At 40.6% G+C, this 18,237-nt stretch overlaps 1 protein-coding gene across 1 annotated transcript; it reads left to right on the forward strand.

The window, feature by feature from the left end:
* Positions 1-97: 97 nt before the first annotated feature.
* On the forward strand, positions 98-16,822 carry LOC119949844 (hepatitis A virus cellular receptor 2-like). Its single transcript, XM_038771684.1, has 9 exons — positions 98-146; positions 2,123-2,464; positions 5,313-5,396; positions 8,886-8,969; positions 9,661-9,759; positions 11,503-11,558; positions 12,168-12,282; positions 14,437-14,473; positions 16,666-16,822. The coding sequence occupies exons 1-9, from the start codon at positions 98-100 to the stop codon at positions 16,820-16,822; spliced, it is 1,023 nt and encodes a 340-aa protein (XP_038627612.1).
* Positions 16,823-18,237: the final 1,415 nt, after the last annotated feature.

The following is an 18,237-nucleotide window of genomic DNA, read 5'->3' on the forward strand; positions in this document are numbered from 1 at the left end:
CCCGGTTGGTGAATGCTGTGAGCAGCTCATGTGACTTGTGAGGGATATTTACTGAGTACTTATCATTCTGCCCTCTGTTTTTTCTTCAGCGGATGCCATGTCTATTCATTTCTTCTTCAGTTGGATACTGATGCTGCTTCTTGTAGGTAAGAAAGAAATTGAGGTGACGGTACACAAAAATGATATTACGGACAGGGAAATGAGGGGTAGGAAAATCCATCAGGGCACAAAAATTATTTTAGTGTTGAAGAGCAAGTCATTTCAGTTCATACTGGATGAGGCTGCTGATCTCCCTTGGAAACTGACGGCAAAACATTTTAGGAGAGAAAACAAGTCAGTAAGAGATTCAAGCATGAAAGAAAAATGGTGGTTGCTTTAAAATTTTTAATCTAGTTTTCATAGTGTTTCTCCAAGCCTTGAGGTAGTACAGAAATATGCAGTTGTGTAACTAGTATGTTACTCCACCATTTTTTATTGACTTTGCTCTGGTTTTGTTGAGATTGGCACTGATTTTTAATCAATGATTTTTTAACTACAATCTCATTCATTCTGACCCCACCAATTTGGAATTCATGGTAATTCAGACATGTCTTAAGGCATTCTTATCTTTTACATTAATACTGTGTTAATAGATTGTTGGGTTTGTAAGGACAGAGATCGTGTCTACCAACTTGAGAATTGTACTCTCCTAAATAATCAATCAATCGATCAATGGAATTTATTGAGCACTTACTATGTGCAGAACACTGTACTAAGCACTTGGGAGAGTACAACAGAGCTGGCAGAATTGTTTCCTGCCCACAACAAGCATATAGTCCAAAGGAGGAGACAGACATTAATATAAATAAAGAATTTGTACTGTATAATTTGAAGATATTTACAGTGTTCTGTGCATGGTAAGCACTCAGTAAATACCATTGACTGACTGACTGATGGATAACAAGAGATGTGTAAAGTTTTGGAAAAAGTAATTAATTTGTGGGGGGGAAAGGAAGTTTTAAATATGCTGCTGCTAGTATATCTTAAAACAGCTTGATGATGTTCCAGGGATGACAAATAAATTATCATATTGGTGAAGTAAATGATAGTGGGGAAAGTCACTTAACTTCTCTGTGTCTCAGTTTTCTCATTTGTAAAATGGGCTTTAAATACTTGTTGTTCCTCCTACTTAAATTGGGATCCTCATGTAGGACAGAGCTTGTATCTGACCTAATTATCTTATATAGGAGAAGCAGTGTGGCTCTGTGGAAAGAACATGGGCTTTGGAGTCAGAGGTCATGGGTTCAAATCCCGGCTCTGCCAATTGTCAGCTGTGTGACTTTGGGCAAGTCACTTAACTTCTCTGTGCCTCAGTTACCTCATCTGTAAAGTGGGGATTAAGACTGTGAGCCTTCCATGGGACAACCTGATCACCTTGTAACCTCCACAGTGCTTAGAACAGTGCTTTGCACATAGTAAGTGCTTAATAAATGCCATTATTACTATTATTATATTTCCAATGCTTAGTAGTGTTTGACACATGGTAAGTGCTTAAAAATATTATTATTATTGGTTATCTAGTAAATGTTTGATGGAATGCCAATGGCATGAATAAGGACAGAGAAGAGTTGTGAAATTGATATCAGGTCCCATTTCTTGACAATGTATGCTACCTATTAAATATTTTTCAATTGGAACATTTCACTAATTCTGACAGGGTCCTTCACCATCTCTTTAATCCTAAAGCAATGAGGTTTTTCTCTCAAATGCACACACCTGAAATTCCAGTGCTCAGAAGATGATAATCAATTATTCCACTTAAAGACACCTATTTTATTTTTTATCTTCTAATGGAATAAACTAAAATTTGATTTCTCCTCTTCTCCTGAGATATCTATCCATCAATCAATTAAATAGTGTTCACTGAATGCTTACAGTGTACAGAGCACTGAACTAAGCTCTTGGGAGAGTACAATTAGGAGATATGATCTTACAACCTAGGAGGGGAGACAGGCTCTGAAATAAACTGCAGGTAGAAGGAAGCAATAGAGTGCAAAGATATGTGCCTACATGTTGTGGAGGTGAAGAGGTGATGTGAATAGCCTCTGAATTTTGGCCGAAAACATTTTCTCTCTCCCTTCAGGTTGTGCAGAATGTGGGCAAACAGTAGGAGTGATGGGTCTTTCTGTCACCTTACCCTGTTTCTACTCAGTTCCTGATGAAACACATCTTACATCCATGTGCTGGGGTCGTGGAGTGTGCCCTCTGAATAGATGTGGGGATGAAATCATCTGGACCGATGGGAGGGAAGTGACCTATCGAAGGAGCAGCAGATACCAGTTGAAAGGGGATCTCCTCAAAGGAGAGGTCTCCCTGACTATAGCAAATGTGACCGGTGCAGATGGCGGAATGTACTGCTGCCGGGTGGAGTGTACTGGTTGGTTTAATGATAAGAAAGTTAACCTACAGTTGGTGATTGAGCAAGGTGAGCATTCTCTCTTCTAAGATCATCTTTTAAGGTTCCCTTCCTCTGATAGGTACAGGAACACCCCCCATTTCTCCTCAGTATTCTCTATTGCTCCTGGAGACTTTCTTGACCCTATGACCACTAAAGGAGGGTTTGGGACTTTTAGTAAATCATGAGTAATGTTGTTATTTTTTTTTACAGCCCACTTCTCCTCCGAACAGTGACATCCCTTAGTGACTAATTCAGGAAATGATGAGCCCAAGCCTGGGAAGCCCGTAGGGAAGTCTCCTTTGCTAATTCTTCTCAGACCTTTATCTGAACTTCCTGCATATCCTCTGGATCTCTAGGGCTGTGTTAATTGCTTAGTCTCACTTAGGTAACATTTTGAGTAACAAAGGATCTTTTATTTTTTTCACAGAACTCTGCCTACATTTCCCAAAAGCTGGCTCTTCTTCTCCCTCACTTATCCTTGATGAGGAAAAAAGAGGAAGAGATCATAGTGTCTTTAAGTTTTGCCATTTCCTGTAATTTATTGGACTTTCTCAACATGGGGATGCAAAAATAGGAACAGGACAGGATAGGGGTTAGACTGTGAGCCATTATACTGTGAGCCCCATGTAGGACAGGGACTGCTCTTTGCACAAAGTATGCGCTAAACGAATACCACAATTATTAGTATCATTATTAGGACCCTCTGTCAGGGAATGTATCCCTAGGGTAATGTTGGGAAAGCTGCTATAAAGAAGGAATAAGATGGCTGAATACAAGAGAACATTCTGGGGATGGAGAACATGTTGTGACCAGACGGCCATGTAAACCATGGTGAGTTTGGTCCCACATCACAAATGAGGAAGGGCAGAATTTTTGGAGGACCCATTTTTACTTTGTGGCAGTGATGACCTGAGCCCAAGGGTAGTTTCCCCTCCTCTTTGGTGGAAGCAGGCCCTGTTGTTGAAGTGGTTGTGCTGACCCCAGCAAAGATCATTTCAACTAAGGGCTTTGGCAGTAGTGATGAGAGTGTTGATGGTGGCCGTGGATAAACTGGTTTGTCGTGGCTTGTGCTGCTGCTTTGTTACCACTTCTGTTGGCCGCCCAGCTGCCTTGGCAGGGCTGGTTCATCAGAGACCATCACCAACCCCAGGTCAGTGCTACTCGAGTGAAAGTGGTGGTGGAAGTGGAAGTGGCCATGGTGGTCAGAGTTATATAACTTGCCAGAGCAGCTGAGGTTACTTGGTGGAAGCAGTAACTCTTCTCTCTCTCTCTCTCTCTCTCTCTCTCTCTCTCTCTCTCTCTCTCTCTCCTCAGTCAGTGGCCCCTCTTTATTTCTGGCTCTGTCCCCTTTTTGTTCCCACAGGCCCCTTCTTCATTGCATCTAAGGTAACCAGATTTTGGTCACCTAAGCCCTTCCCTAAAGAGGCCAAAGCATCATCATCATCAATCGTATTTATTGAGCGCTTACTGTGTGCAGAGCACTGTACTAAGCGCTTGGGAAGTACAAGTTGGCAACATATAGAGACAGTCCCTACCCAACAGTGGGCTCACAGTCTAAAAGGGGGAGACAGAAAACAAAACCAAAAATACTAACAAAATAAAATAAATAGAATAGATATGTACAAGTAAAATAAATAAATAAATAGAGTAATAAATATGTACAGACATATATACATATATACAGGTGCTGTGGGGAAGGGAAGGAGGTAAGATGGGGGGATGGAGAGGGAGAGCACTAACAGTTTTTGTAATTAATTCATAATATTTGTTTGAGGTTGGTTAAAAGGAGGTATATTGTTTAACAAAGATGGATTGTAATAAGAACCTTGTTATAGCAAATTGAAATGAAGACCCCAGGCCAAAGATAGGAAACAAACTCAGTCATCACCATAATCAGTAGTATTTCTGGATTGACTAGGTGCAGAGCAGCATACCAGGAACCTGGGGAATTTTGCAGAAGCAAAAGATGTGATACCCAACTTCAAGTAGCTTTCAGTCTGTTACAGAATGAGTTAAAACCAAACTCCTGAGCAAGGGAGAAATGACAGGGGTATGAAGGAGGCTTGATTTACAATCATTGTGGGAAACTCCTGGATGACAGGGAACAAGTGTAATAATAATAAAAATAAAATAATAATGATTATATGCCAAACACTGTGCTATGGAAGAATAACAGGTACTGAATTGCCATTTAACAGAAGAAGAAACTGAGTTACGGTGATGTTGTGACTTGTCAAGGTCACGATGTAGACAAAGGGCAGAAGTTGGATTAGGATCCCAGTCCTGTCCTCCTTTTCACTAGGCCTTGATGCTGTTTTACTCTCCCAAATGTTTAGTACCATTTTTGCACTAAGTGCTCAATAAATATCACTGAATGGTTGATTATTTGAGTTTTGAATGAAGCCCATGAATCTTTAGGAGGTTTCTCCACTGTGGAACCCCTGGAAAATTTTTATTCATATTTTGTTGTCCTCATGTGTGGGAACTAGAAGTGAGGGCAGAGAGAGGAAGGGGAAGGGTGATAGGGAGCTGGAGAACATGGTTTTCCATGCTTTGTTTCTAAGTGGGAAACTACAGAAGAATAAACTGGACCAAGGAGAAAATCCCAGAGAATTTACTTTAAATATGGATAATCCTATGGGAAAGCACTTCCATCATTGTTCTAGAAGCAACATTGTAAGTCTACCTTGTCATGTACAGAACCCAGTGTGTTCCTTTTGGCTTTACTGAACATTTACCTTCCAAAGCCTTACAAATCCCTTCAGTCCATCATCTTACCAACACTTTCACACTGCTTTAGGTAGCATAGTTCAAAGTAATAATGAAGGGTTTTTTTTAGATTTTCTCACAAGTGTTGCTTTGTTTCTAACACCAGCCAGCAATTCCACTGATCTACTGCCAGCCAAGGACTTCCCTTCAGGAATACCAATTTATGTCTCCACGGAAGGCTACGGCTCAGGTAATGTAATGGACGGAGAAGCCCACTTCTTATTTCTGAGCACGGGAGACTTCATAATGGAAGCAAGACAACACTGTGGCCCAGGATCAGTTCTACCACATAGGAAATGAGGCAATTGCCTACTATGTTTTTCGGCACTTCTTTCCTCTTTCCTACTTCTGCTTTTCTCCTGATGACTCAACTGCTTTCCACATCCCTCCCTTTTGCCCAGGGCACCAAAATTACTTTCACTGACCCTGCCCAGGGTGTTCAGAGAAGAAGCAATTTATCCTCCGGTCAGCAGTTAAAGTTGGCCATGAAGTGGCCAGTTAATGAAAAGGCTAAAGGTTAGCATATAATTGCCATGGTCAAGAAAGAGTTGGAGCCCATTTTATAAACTCCTACTGATCCAGTTTGAGAGCTTTGAGAGATATATTTCCAATATTACACTCTCTCAAGTGCTTAGTACAGTGCTTAGTACACAGTAAGTGCTCAACAAGTATGATTAATTGACTGATTTACTGAAAGAGAAAAAAGAAAGAAAATATGGTTTTTCAGTGCCAGGTAATAGATTTAGGGTGGTTAACACCCTGGATCTTTGAGATATCTTCCTGGTCTTGAATAGACATTGGCTTGGTTATTCTGGAGCAGCCTGTTCCCACCATTCTTCATCCACTTAGCCAGCTCTGAGTAGCCATAATAATAATAATAGTAATAACAATAATAATTATGGTACTTGTAAAGCGCTTATTATTGCCAAGCACTATTCTAAGTGCTGGGGTAGAAACAAGTTAATCAGGTTGGACACAATCCCTGTCCCATACTCATAATCTGCATTTGACAGATGAGGGGACTGAGGCCCAGAGAAGTGAATTGACTTGTCCAAGGTCACACAGAAGACATGTGGAGGAGTCAGGATTAGAACCCAGGTCCGTGCTCTATCCACTAAGCCATGCTACTTCTCAACTAGGCCACGTTGCTACAGCTAACTGGGTGGAAGAGGTGGCGGAAGTAGAAGCGGAAATGGCAGTAGCCCTAGTGATTGGGGTTAAAATAACCTTCTGGGGCCGCTGTGGTTACTTGAAGGAAGCATGACTCTTTCTCTTTCTCTCCTTCTCCTTAACTTTCTGTTTCTCCTTGCTCTGTCCCCACTCTCTATTTCCCGTTCGGCCCCGTCTTTTTGTTCCCATGCTCTGAGGCCACCTCCCTCATTCCACCTAAGATTTTGGGCACTTTAGGTCTTATTCTAAAGAGATCACACTACTAATTAATTCATTCTCATAACATTTATTTGAGGGAAGTTTAAAGGAAGCATATTGTTCAATTAGGATGGATTATAATGAGAACCTTCATTCAGTCGTATTTATTGAGCAATTACTGTGTGCAGAACACTGTACTAAGAGCTAGGGAGCATACAATATAACAATAAGCAGACACATTCCGTGCCCACAGCAAGCTCGTTATAGCAAATAGAAATGAAAATCCCAGGCCAAACATGGGAAATAATTAGTAGTATTTGAGGGCTGGCTAGGAACAGAGCACTGTTTAAGGGACATGGAATTGGAGTAGAAGTATATGATGTAGTCCCCACTCTCAAGGAGCCTACAGCTTAATGGGCCTGATGAGTCTATCTGATGCATCCACAACATCTTGTCAGGAAGGAAAGAGTTGTAGTCTGTAGTTATAGTCTATAGAGTGAGTCAAAAGAGTGAAAAAACAGGGACTTTGGAGTAAGAAGAGAGGGGTATAAAGGAGTAAGCTTCAGGAGGCTTGGGCTACTATTGTTGTGGGAAGCTCCTTGAGGACAGCAAACATGTTTTGCTGCTGCTGTACTCTTCCAAGTGTTTATTACAGTGTTTGCACTCAATAGGTGCTCAATAAATCTAACTGACATTGATCAATTGATTTTTTTAAACTAAACCCATGAATTTTGCCTCTACGTACCTCTAGAAAATTTAGATTCATATTTTCTTACCCTCAGATGTGGGAACTAGAAGCAGGGTCTGGGAGAGGAAAGGGAGGAGAGAAATCGGCAACTGGATAACATGGCTTTCCTTGGTTTGTATCTACCTGGTAAAAATACAAAAGAATAAACTGGAACAAGGAGAAAATCCCAAAGAAATAGCTTTAAATATAGGTAATCCTATGGGAAAACATTGCTGTCACTGCCCAGGAATAATGCTACTACTCTGTCAGCTACACTGCAAATCAGCCCCACCACAAAGAGAACCCAGTGTATTTCCTTTTGGCTTAACTGAACATTTACCTTCTAAAGCCTCAGGAATCCCTTCAGTTCATCATTTTACTGTTTTCCCCCATTGTTGGGTACGGACCGACTCTATATGTTGCTAATATGTACTTCCCAAGTGCTTAGTACAGTGCTCTGCACACAGTAAGCACTCAGTAAATATGATTGCATGAATGAATGAATGTTTTACACACTGCTTTAGGTTTTCCTGTAAAAGCTTACTGCTAAAACCTTTCTTACTCTCATCCTTTCCTCTTTTCTTCTTTATTTTCATCTGACAGTCCACCCATCCCATTCAAGCTATTATATTGGGAGGTGAGAGAGTCCTCTCTCTAATTTCCAGATTAAATTGGTATTTCTAATACTTACGCATTACCAGAGAGGGACACAGGCAATTTTAGGAAATCTTCCTCTAGATTTTCTTTACTTCCATATGAAAATATTTATTTTCTCATTAAGCACTTCTAGAATCTTGTCCATGAGAGTGAATATCCTGTTTTACACACAGGAAGTGCTCAATAAATACGATTGAATGAATGAATGGTAAAATACTGGGACTCAATAATCATTATGGTATTTAAGTATAATTATGTGCCAAGCCCTATTTTAAGCACTGGGGTAGATACAAGTTAATCAGGTAGAACACAGTCCCTGTCTCACATGGGACTCACACTCTTAATCCCCATTTTAAAGATGAGGTAGCTGAGGCCCAGATGAGTGAAGCGACTCGCCCAAGGTCACAAAGCAGACATGTGGCAGAGCCAGGTTTAGAACCCAGGAACTTCTGATTCCCAGGCCCTTGCTCCACCTACTAAGCCAAGCTGCTCAAACGCTGTAAGGTGGTGCCTTGTGATGATGATGATGATAATGATGGTATTTGTTAAGCACTTACAATGTGCCACTGTTCTTAGCGCGGGAGTAGATACAAAGTAATCAGGTTGTCCCACATGGGGCTCACAGTCTTCATCCCCATTTTACAGATGAGGGAACTGAGGCACAGAGAAGTTAAGTGAGTTGCCCGAAGTCACATAGCTGACAGGTGGAGGAGCCTGGATTAGAACCCATGACCTCTGACTCCCAAGCCTGGGCTCTTTCCACTGAGCCACGCTGCTTCTGGTTGATATTGGAATGGGGGTTTCATGGCTATTACTAACTGTGGCTTACAGACTAATCTCCATTTTACTGTACTCTGCTGTATAATTCAAAGCAACAATGACTTGTTTGAGATTTTCTCACCTGCACTGTTTTGTTTCTAACACCAGCCAGAAATTCCACTGCTCTATCTCCAGCCAAGGACTTCCCTTCAATAATTCCAACATATGCCCCCATGGAACGATACAGCTCAGGTAATGTACTGGACAGAGATTCCCTCTTCTTGTTTCTGAGTTTGGCAGACTTCATAATGGGAGCAAGACAATATGTGATCCAGGGTCAGCGAGGCAAATGCCTGTTGTGTTTGTTTGATACTTCTTTCCTCTTTCCTACTTCCACTTTTCTCCTCATGATTCAACCACCTCCTGCTTCCCTCCCTCTTGCCCAGGGCACCAAAATATCTTTCACTCCCCCTGCCCAGGGTGTTCAGAGTAGAAGCAATTTACTCTCTGTCTGTAATTAAATTTGGCTATGGCATGGTTAGCTAATGGAAGAGGCTAAAAGTTAACATATGTGTGAATTTCCCTGGTCAGAAAAGAGTTGGAGTCCATTTCATAAAGCCCTACTGATTAGGTTCGAATGCTTCAGGGGATATACTTCTGTAGCATTACAGAGATGAGAGGGGTCAGAGAAGAAGGAAAAAAAATATGGCTTTTCGGTGGCTTGTTTAGATTTAGGTGAGTTAGAGTGGACCAGACCCTAGACCTTGTAGATATCACCCTGATCTCAGGATAGACTTTGCATTTTTTAATCTGGAGCACCTGGTTCCTTACCTCCTTTATGTGCTTAGGTGGTTCTCAGTTCAGTGGGTGAAAAATCATTCCTCTGAATCAATTCACGTCAACCTTTCTTAAATAACTTTGAAATTTTTCTTTCCTTTGGAAGCTCCTTTTATTTCAACTCTGAGAACAGAGGTGGCAGGATCCTCTGAAACATCGGTTCAAATGAATGGGACCCAGTCCAGCGACCAGTGTTGCCCAATAGGTAAATACTAGTGTTGCATTTTAGATACCACAAATGTTAGAGCCGCATTAAGCTATTGTTCTTAACACATAAAATTAGTTTGTGCTCACTCTTCTCAGAACCCAACTGCCTTGCCTACTAATGTGAGAATTCATACCACTGTCTTGCTAGTATGCTTACGTGCAAACATCCTGAATGAGAAGAAATGGTTGTCTTTTTTTCACACTCTGTGTAATTCCAGATAGCTGACGGTGACGGGAAACCTTTTGGACTAATTAAGAATGTGTTGAAATGCCTGTCAATCTGTTATTTTGATCAAATTAAATAGGATTTCAAGATAAGAACGGACTAACAATTTGTGGGGTTTGATTTAATTTTACTCACTCTATTTTGAAAACTAATCCATTTTATGGACTCACTTCAGAGTACAATATAACATTAAAATATCCAAATATATAAACTGGTAGAGAACAACAAACAGGACAGTAGCACACTAACAAATGCAATGAATAAAAACTATCTTTAAAAAATCATCTGGACACAAAATCTGCTTTGAAAGCACAGGCCTGACTGAAATTCTGGTATGTTCTGAGCAAGTTAGGCTTTTGTTTTAGTTCAGATCCCAAAAGTCTTAGCAGTTTAACAGGGGCTCTGACATTATTCCTCTACTAACCAGACATGTGAATGCTCAAATCAGCTACGTACTCTAATAATTTTGCACCAAGAAGTAAAGTCATAATGAACTGAAAAATCACTTTTTATGTGCTTGGTGCAGCTTCATACAGTCACCTGTTGCAGTGTCTAGAGAATTTTATAAATGCCCAGAATCTTTAACTAGAAGGGAAGTTGGATCATTAATATTTTGAGTGTCATCAAACCCTTTGGAAATCAAATTCCAAAAGTTTCAGCAGCAGAGGGCCATATTTACTAAGCATACACTGAGTAGTGGAAAGATTTTCTTAATTTGTATGCTCATAGAAACTGTACTGTGGGTGAGACCAGTAAATGCCTGTCCCTGTGGTATTTGCAATGTGGTAGATTTAATATAATTTGTCTTTTTAAAAGTCAAACTAGACTAATGTAGTACTACTGGCATTCACCCATGGTGTGACAGTTACCATTCAACTACTTTAGAGAAGTGTCAAGACAGTTTCTCTATAAACAAAATCTGACAAAATACTTCCATTCTGACTCATTGTTTCTTTATGTCATGTGTTCAGTCTAAAGGCATACGTTGTTCTCACAGTTTATTAGATTTCAGTGCCTTTTCTGTCAGTGAAAAAAGGAGTCATCTTAAAAGGCAATAAATGTGCTAAGTAATAATTTAAGCACTATTCCTATTTTGCCTCATTCTATTAATCCCTTTAATTCATTATGAGAAGGTGATTCCAATTTTATTTTAGATCTACAATATAATAATAATAATAATGGCATTTGTTAAGCGCTTACTATGTGCAAAACACTGTTCTAAGCGCTAGGGATGTTACAAAGTGATCAGGTTATCCCATGGGGGGCTTACAGTCTTAATCCCCATTTTACAGATGAGGCAACTGAGGCCCAGAGAAGTTAAGTGACTTGCCCAAAGTCACACAGCTGACAACTGGCGGAGCCGGGATTTGAACCCATGACTACAGATTCCAAAGTCCGGCTCTTTCCACTGAGCCACGCTGCTTCTCAGATACCCATATCTCCTGGGTGTGGGTGCTTGTGTGTGTGCGTGGGAATCATTCCTAGAGCTAAGTGATTTTTCTTTATTTTGTGCAGCTGTGAACATACCAGTAACACAGACTTTGGATGGCCTTCGAAATAGAAATCAAACAGTAAGCATTTTGGTTTTCTAGTTTCATTTTTTTGATTGATTATTCCAGAGTATGTAATACTCCATGGAAACAAATGACACCTTTAGAGATATGATATTAAATATGATCATTAGGTTGCAAGCTGTCTGGAGGCAGGCACCATGTCTCTTCCACCTCTATCGTTTCCTTGAAAGTGCTCATATTCTCTTATGGGACCATGTTAACATTTCAATATTTTTACACTTATGGGTTTCTCACCCACAAGTTATTGCACATATCGTTTTTCTCTGGCTTAGAGTGCTTTTGGAGTTTTCCATTCCTCCTATGGAAGCGCTGAATATATGTAAATATGTATGCATGAATTTATGTCTGGAACATGGACTGCATGTTCCTGATTACTTTTGTTGTTGCTGTTTTAGAGGTAGGGTTGAGGGGAGGAAGTGAGAACGATTGTCCATCTTCCTTTTAGTTTATACACTCTTTGAGGGGAGAAACCACATCTTTCTCTGCCTCTTATGTTCTCCATAAAACTTAGCACAGTGGATGCTCAATCAGTGTTTGTTTTTTCACAGTGTGCTGCTGTTTCCATTCTTATCCCTTAATTATTTCCTTTTATTTGTGTTTTTATAGGAAATGACAACAGCACCAGATCCATGGATGACCAGCAGCAAGGGGCTATATATTGGAGTCAGTGTTTTTGCGGGAGCCCTTCTCAGCCTTATTTTAGTTATCCTTATTTTCAAATGTAAGTTACCAGAGAAATTTTCTCCATACTGCACTGAGAAGTAGCATTCTGGACAGAACATTAATCTATAGTGAGTAGTTAGAGGAACAAATGGGGTAGTAGAGCATATCTGCATATGGAACACGGTGTGGTGGATTTTTAATGTAATTATTTCCATTGTCTAGAAGAATCTTTGACAAAATTGGACCATAATGATGTTCCTACCTACCTCAGGTAGGTTAGGTCATTTTGTGTCTTCTAAATCACAAAATAAATAGGAATTTTCTAGTTAGTTCCCTCATCTGGACACAAGACTGAACTCTAGATTCATTCATTCCTTCAATCATATTTATTGAGCACTTACTGTGTGCAAAGCACTGTACTAAGTCTGTGGGAGAGTACACTACAGCAACAGACACATTCCCTGCCCTCAATGAGCTTACAGTCTAGAGGGGTAGATGGACATTAATATACATAAATTATTAATACATATGTATATATATTCATTCATTCATTAATACAACCATATTTACTGAGCGCTTACTGTGTGCAGAGCACTGTACTAAGCACTTGGAAAGTACAATTCAGCAACAGATAGAGAAAATCCCTACCCAACAATAGGCTCACAGCCTAGAAGGGGGAGACAAACAAAACAAAACAAGTAGACAGGTATCAATAGCATCAAAATAGATAAATAGAATTCTAGATATATATATACATCATTAATAAAATAAATAGAATAATAAATATGTACAAATATACACAAGTGCTGTGGGGTGGGAAAGGGGGTAGAGCAGAGGGAGGGAGTAGGAGTGATGGGGAGGGGAGGAGGAGCAGAGGAAAAGGGAGGCTCAGTCTGGGAAGGCCTCCTGGAGAAGGTGAGCTCTCAGTAGGGCTTTGAAGCAGGGAAGAGAGCTAGTTTGGTGGATGTGAGGAGGGAGGACATTACAGGCCAGAGGTAGGACATGGGCCAGGGGTTGACAGTGGGACAGGCGAGAATGAGGCCCAGTGAGGAGGTTAGCGGCAGAGAAGCGAAGTGTGCAGGCTGGGCTGTAGAAGGAGAGAAGGGAGGTGAAGTAGGAGGGGGCAAGGTGATGGAAAGCTTTGAAGCCAATAGTGAGGAGTTTTTGCTTCATGTGAAGGTTGATTGGCAACCACTGGAGATTTTTGAGGAGGTGGGTGACATGCCCAGAGCGATATATATGTGCGGTGGGGCTGGAATGGAGGGTGAATGAAGGAAGCAAGACAGGGCTCCACAGAAGGAAGTGGGAGAAGAAGAGAGGAGGGCTTAGTCAGGGGAGGCTTCTTGGAGGTGAAGATTTCCACAGGTGTAAATTAGAAAACACAGTTTCAAAATTCACAAGCCAGTTTTACCCTAGCCCCCCTACAGCTCCAATCTCTGGCCCAGAAAAGCACTATCTTCTGCCTGAAATTGCAATAGTTGAGAATCCATTTCCAGCAGGTTGCATAACATTAGAGTAATCAACCGTACATCTTGGACATCAGAAACATGTAATGGGATAGTCACATATTTCAGATACACTACTGTATTTGTGAGTTGGGTCTGTCAAAGAGCAATAATGGGTGCTACTATTTGACAGAGCCTTGGAGACTTTCATTCTTGGCCTTATTTCTGAGCTCTCTCATTGGAAGGCAAATTATCTTTGGGAAAAATCACAGAATCCTAGAGCTAGAAAGGCCTCAATAGATCATCTGGACAAATTCCTCATCTCCTGGAATTCAATGAATGCTTACACCAACCAAGATATAAAAGACCTCTATGCTTTTGAAGTCTATTTTTTCTCAATGCCCTGGTTGCTCCATTGACAAAATGAGTGAAATGCTGATGGTCTTCCTTAACCTCTCAGTTGAAATGAGAAAGTGCTTGCCCAGAACTTTTATCTCCTAGAAATAGATTTAAAAAAAAAACATAAAAGGACATCAATAGAGTAATATGAATAGTGATTTGATGTTATCAGGGTTCATTTTTTAAAATTTAGATTCCCCCACCCCTCTCTTTTTCCCTACATTATTCTTGGATTGCAAATGTGTTCCCTGTTTGGAGGGTAACAGTTAACAATTTCAACAAAAATGCTATCTTATCTTTGAACTATAATTGAGATGCTCAACTTTTGCCGCTGGGAATTTGAATCTCATTTTGTTCCCTCTATTTAGGGCATATTCACAACCGAAAGAAGATGCAGAGCTTAAGGTAAGTGACTCCTATTAAAATGATTATTTGAGAGGCTGTGCCTATCCTAAGGGTAGAAGGCTTGATTTTTATTTTGAATCGGTTTCTTGTTTCTTGTTTTTCTTCATCAGTGAAAATTACTGACTGTTAATCTCTCATCTTCTCCCACTCCTCTTGAGGAATTTGCCCAGAATTTGCCCTTTCAGGACTATCCCCTAGCTTTCTCAGTTGCCTGGCACTGCCGTTATAAACAGCTGCACAAGTCATTCGGTGGTCACAATTTACCAAGGAGACTATAATTGCTGAGCAAGCTCTGTGGTGAGGGAAGAAATCAGATGAACTGTTTTTCTCTTTGTACACAATCAAGTTAGGGGAATAGCATGAAGGCCAGTTATTAAAGTTCACGACAAACTTGCTTGGCAATATTGACTCAGCTTGAGAGTGTTGGCCCCTTTGGGGTTATTATATGCCAGTAATGGAACAAGAGACCCAGGGGCTTAGGTTGTCTGTAGGGCCCTGACCTTGGCCAAGGTTACCTCCTCCCTCTTGGTGAGGATGAGAGGAACAGAGGAGAGCAAGGAAGCTTTAGCCAGACTGAGGAAAGTCCTTGGAGCTTGAGTTCCAGACTGGTTTAGATAAGGTCAAGTTCACAGCCCCCAGGATGGGCTTGGGCTTGGTGGCATCAGACTAGGTGATCTTGGCACTGAACCAGAAGTGAATAGAAACCACTCAGCTTCCAGAAAGAAAATTTTGGCCAGTTCCACTTCAGCACTACCATCACCACCACCACGAATGTCACTGACCTGGGCCAGGACAGTGCTGGTGGGAACAGTACTGGGCCATTCACAGGAACTGGGGCAGAATCGTCTATGTTGAGATCCATGACTCTCACCCTTCCATGGTTGAATCCTGTCACAGCTTGCTGCTGCCCTCTGCATCTGTCCACTCCCTTTCTCTACATGTCCATTACAAGCATTCGTTCATTCATTCATTCATTTAATTGTATTTATTGAGCACTTCCTGGGTGCAAAGCATTGAAATAAGTGCTTGGGAAAGTACAATACAACAACCATCAGACACAATTCCTTCCTACAGTGAGCTCACAGGCTAGATGGGGGGAGACAGGCATCGATAAAAATTAATACACATAGTATAGATAATACATTATCATACATAAATACATAAATAAATGAATGAAGCAGTGTTGCTTAGTGGAAAGAACACAAGCCTGGGAATCGGGGGACCCAGGTTCTAATCCCAGCTCTGTCACTTGCCTGCTGTGTGACCTTGGGCAAGTTACTTAACTTCTCAGTGACTCAGTTTCTTCATCAAAATAGCGATTCAATACCTGTTTTCCCTCATACTTAAAGTGTTAGTCTGATATGGACCAGTGGACGAGGAACCGTTTCTGACCTGATTATCTTTTTTCTTTTTATGGCATTTGTTAAGGTCTGTTCTAAGGGCTGGGATAGGTACAAGTTAATTAGGTTGGACACAGTCCCTGTCCCACATGCATGGGGCTCACAGTCTAATTGCACCTTGTATCTACCCCATCACTTAGTGCAGTGTTTCGCACATGGTAAGCACTTAGCAAATAGCACAATTATTAATTATTATTTTGGTGAAGCCTGGTGGGGCCCCTAGGGGCAAAGTCAATCAATCAATGGTATTTATTGAGCATTTACTAAGTGCAGAGCACTGTACTAAGCACTTGGGAGAGTACAATACAAAAGAATTAGCAGACATGTTCCCTGCCCGTAATGAGCTTACAGTCTAGAGGCAACTACTTTTGTCACTCAAGAAGGAGCATGGCCTAGTGAAATCGGGGCCTAATGGTTAAAGCATGGGCCTGGGAATCAGAAGGAGGCTTGGGAATCAGAAGGACCTGGGTTCTAATCCTGGCTTTGCCACTTGTCTCCTGTGTCATCTTGGCGAAGTCATTTAACTTCTCTGTGCCTCAGTTCACTATGTTCAACCTGATTAGCTTGTTCCTACCCCAGTGTTTAATACAGTTCCTGGCATATAGTAACCACTTAAATATCATTAAAAATTGATCTTTTCAAGCTGCACTGTTTGTCATTCCAAGGCTAAAAGGCTTGAATATACATATCCAATTTTTTTATAACGTCCTTTTATGATGAATTATTTCATCTGCCTTCCTGTCCAGCTGTGAAACCCCACTCCTGATACTGATTTATGCTTTTGCTTCCCAGTTTAATTTCACTCTATAGCCCTCCACCCACTGGAATACGGACTGCAATGGAGGCAGGCATTCGTGCGGAAGAAAATGCATACACCGTTGAGGAAAATGCTTATACCACTGAGGAAAATGAGTTCACCACAGAGGACAATGCCTATATTATCGGATGAAAAACAGAGGTGCCATCAAGAGCAAACAAAGAGTCTCTAATCTCTATATTTATCCCCTTTCAAACTTGTTGACAATTTTCAGGGGATGTTACATCTGACAGAAAACCCTATGTCCACCTAAACAAAAACGGACAAGGCTGGGATAAACACATGTACAATCTACAATTTTGACGATGCAGGGACCTCTCTAAAACTGATTTATATCAAGGCTCAAAGTCAACAATCTCTAGAGAAATGAACTGAACCATCAGAGCCCTCAAACAGGTCCTGAACTGGCAGCCATCATATGTTGCAATTCTTATTAACTTGAATTCCATCAGACAGTAATGTGTACTGTGGGATTCATAGATGGACTCCTGGTGACTTGGCATCCCTTCCAGACCCTGTAGCCCAAAGACTACAACTAACATGCAGTTTCTCTGTCATAACTACTTCTTTAAACTGTCACCTTTATTGGAAACTACAAATTCTTCATTATTTCTTAGGAGCCAATGGATTTATTTATTCATCAAATGGCTCCTTAAGTTTCATTTTTCCCTCTGGCTACGACTGTTAATTTTATTCTACAAAAGTGCATCCTATGACTTTCAAAGTATGATTTATGACATACTTTCCCTAAAAGACAGGATAGCTCATTTCCAGAATTATAGGGAACTAGGAAATCCTATTTGCCTTGGAGATTCATTCACTCAGTCACTCAACAATTCTTGTTGAGTGCCCACAGTACATCCCATATAACACATCTGGAAAAAAGTGATTGGTTTTATGTGGAAGAATATAGTAGGATTCAAGAAAACTGAATCTTACCCCATCCTATCTTCTAGGTGTGAAAAATTCACCCATTGTCATTTTAGAAAGGCAGTTCTTTTGGAATAGTCCTGGAATTGGCTCATCTTCAGGCAGCTATGAATTTTTGTTTTCAGTTGCAGTGATAGTTTCAGTTAGATTGATGTCAAATGGTCATTCCCAAATATTTCTTTAGAATTTACCCCCTGGAATGATTTTCAACTGAAATGAAATATCTTCAACTAAAATTTGGAAGAACTTTGGAGGAAGAGTTGTTTGTAATAGCTCTTGCAAAAGGTGATAGTTTCTGCAAACATTAAACCAAATACTGTAATTTCTACTATTATTTGGTAGTTTTGTTCTCAAAGAATCCCAGGTTATGGGAAAATCACTGTAGTTACCGTTGATTCAGTGGGAATCAATGGGTTATGGAGTAGAAGTTTGAAAATATCACTTTGGCTTATTTTTTGTCCCTTTCCAGGGCCAGATTAATGTAGAGACGTTAAGAGGAAAAGCTCCATTTCCTAGTACTTAGAGGAGACCCTAGTCACTTCCCAGATATGTGCAACTTTAGCTGCTCTAACTTCAAATAGTAATCTTACACCTCCTGACCCTAAAAACATCACAAT

This window comes from Tachyglossus aculeatus, chromosome X1 (genome assembly GCF_015852505.1).
Source record: "Tachyglossus aculeatus isolate mTacAcu1 chromosome X1, mTacAcu1.pri, whole genome shotgun sequence".
In the NCBI taxonomy this organism is placed as follows: Eukaryota; Metazoa; Chordata; class Mammalia; order Monotremata; family Tachyglossidae; genus Tachyglossus; species Tachyglossus aculeatus.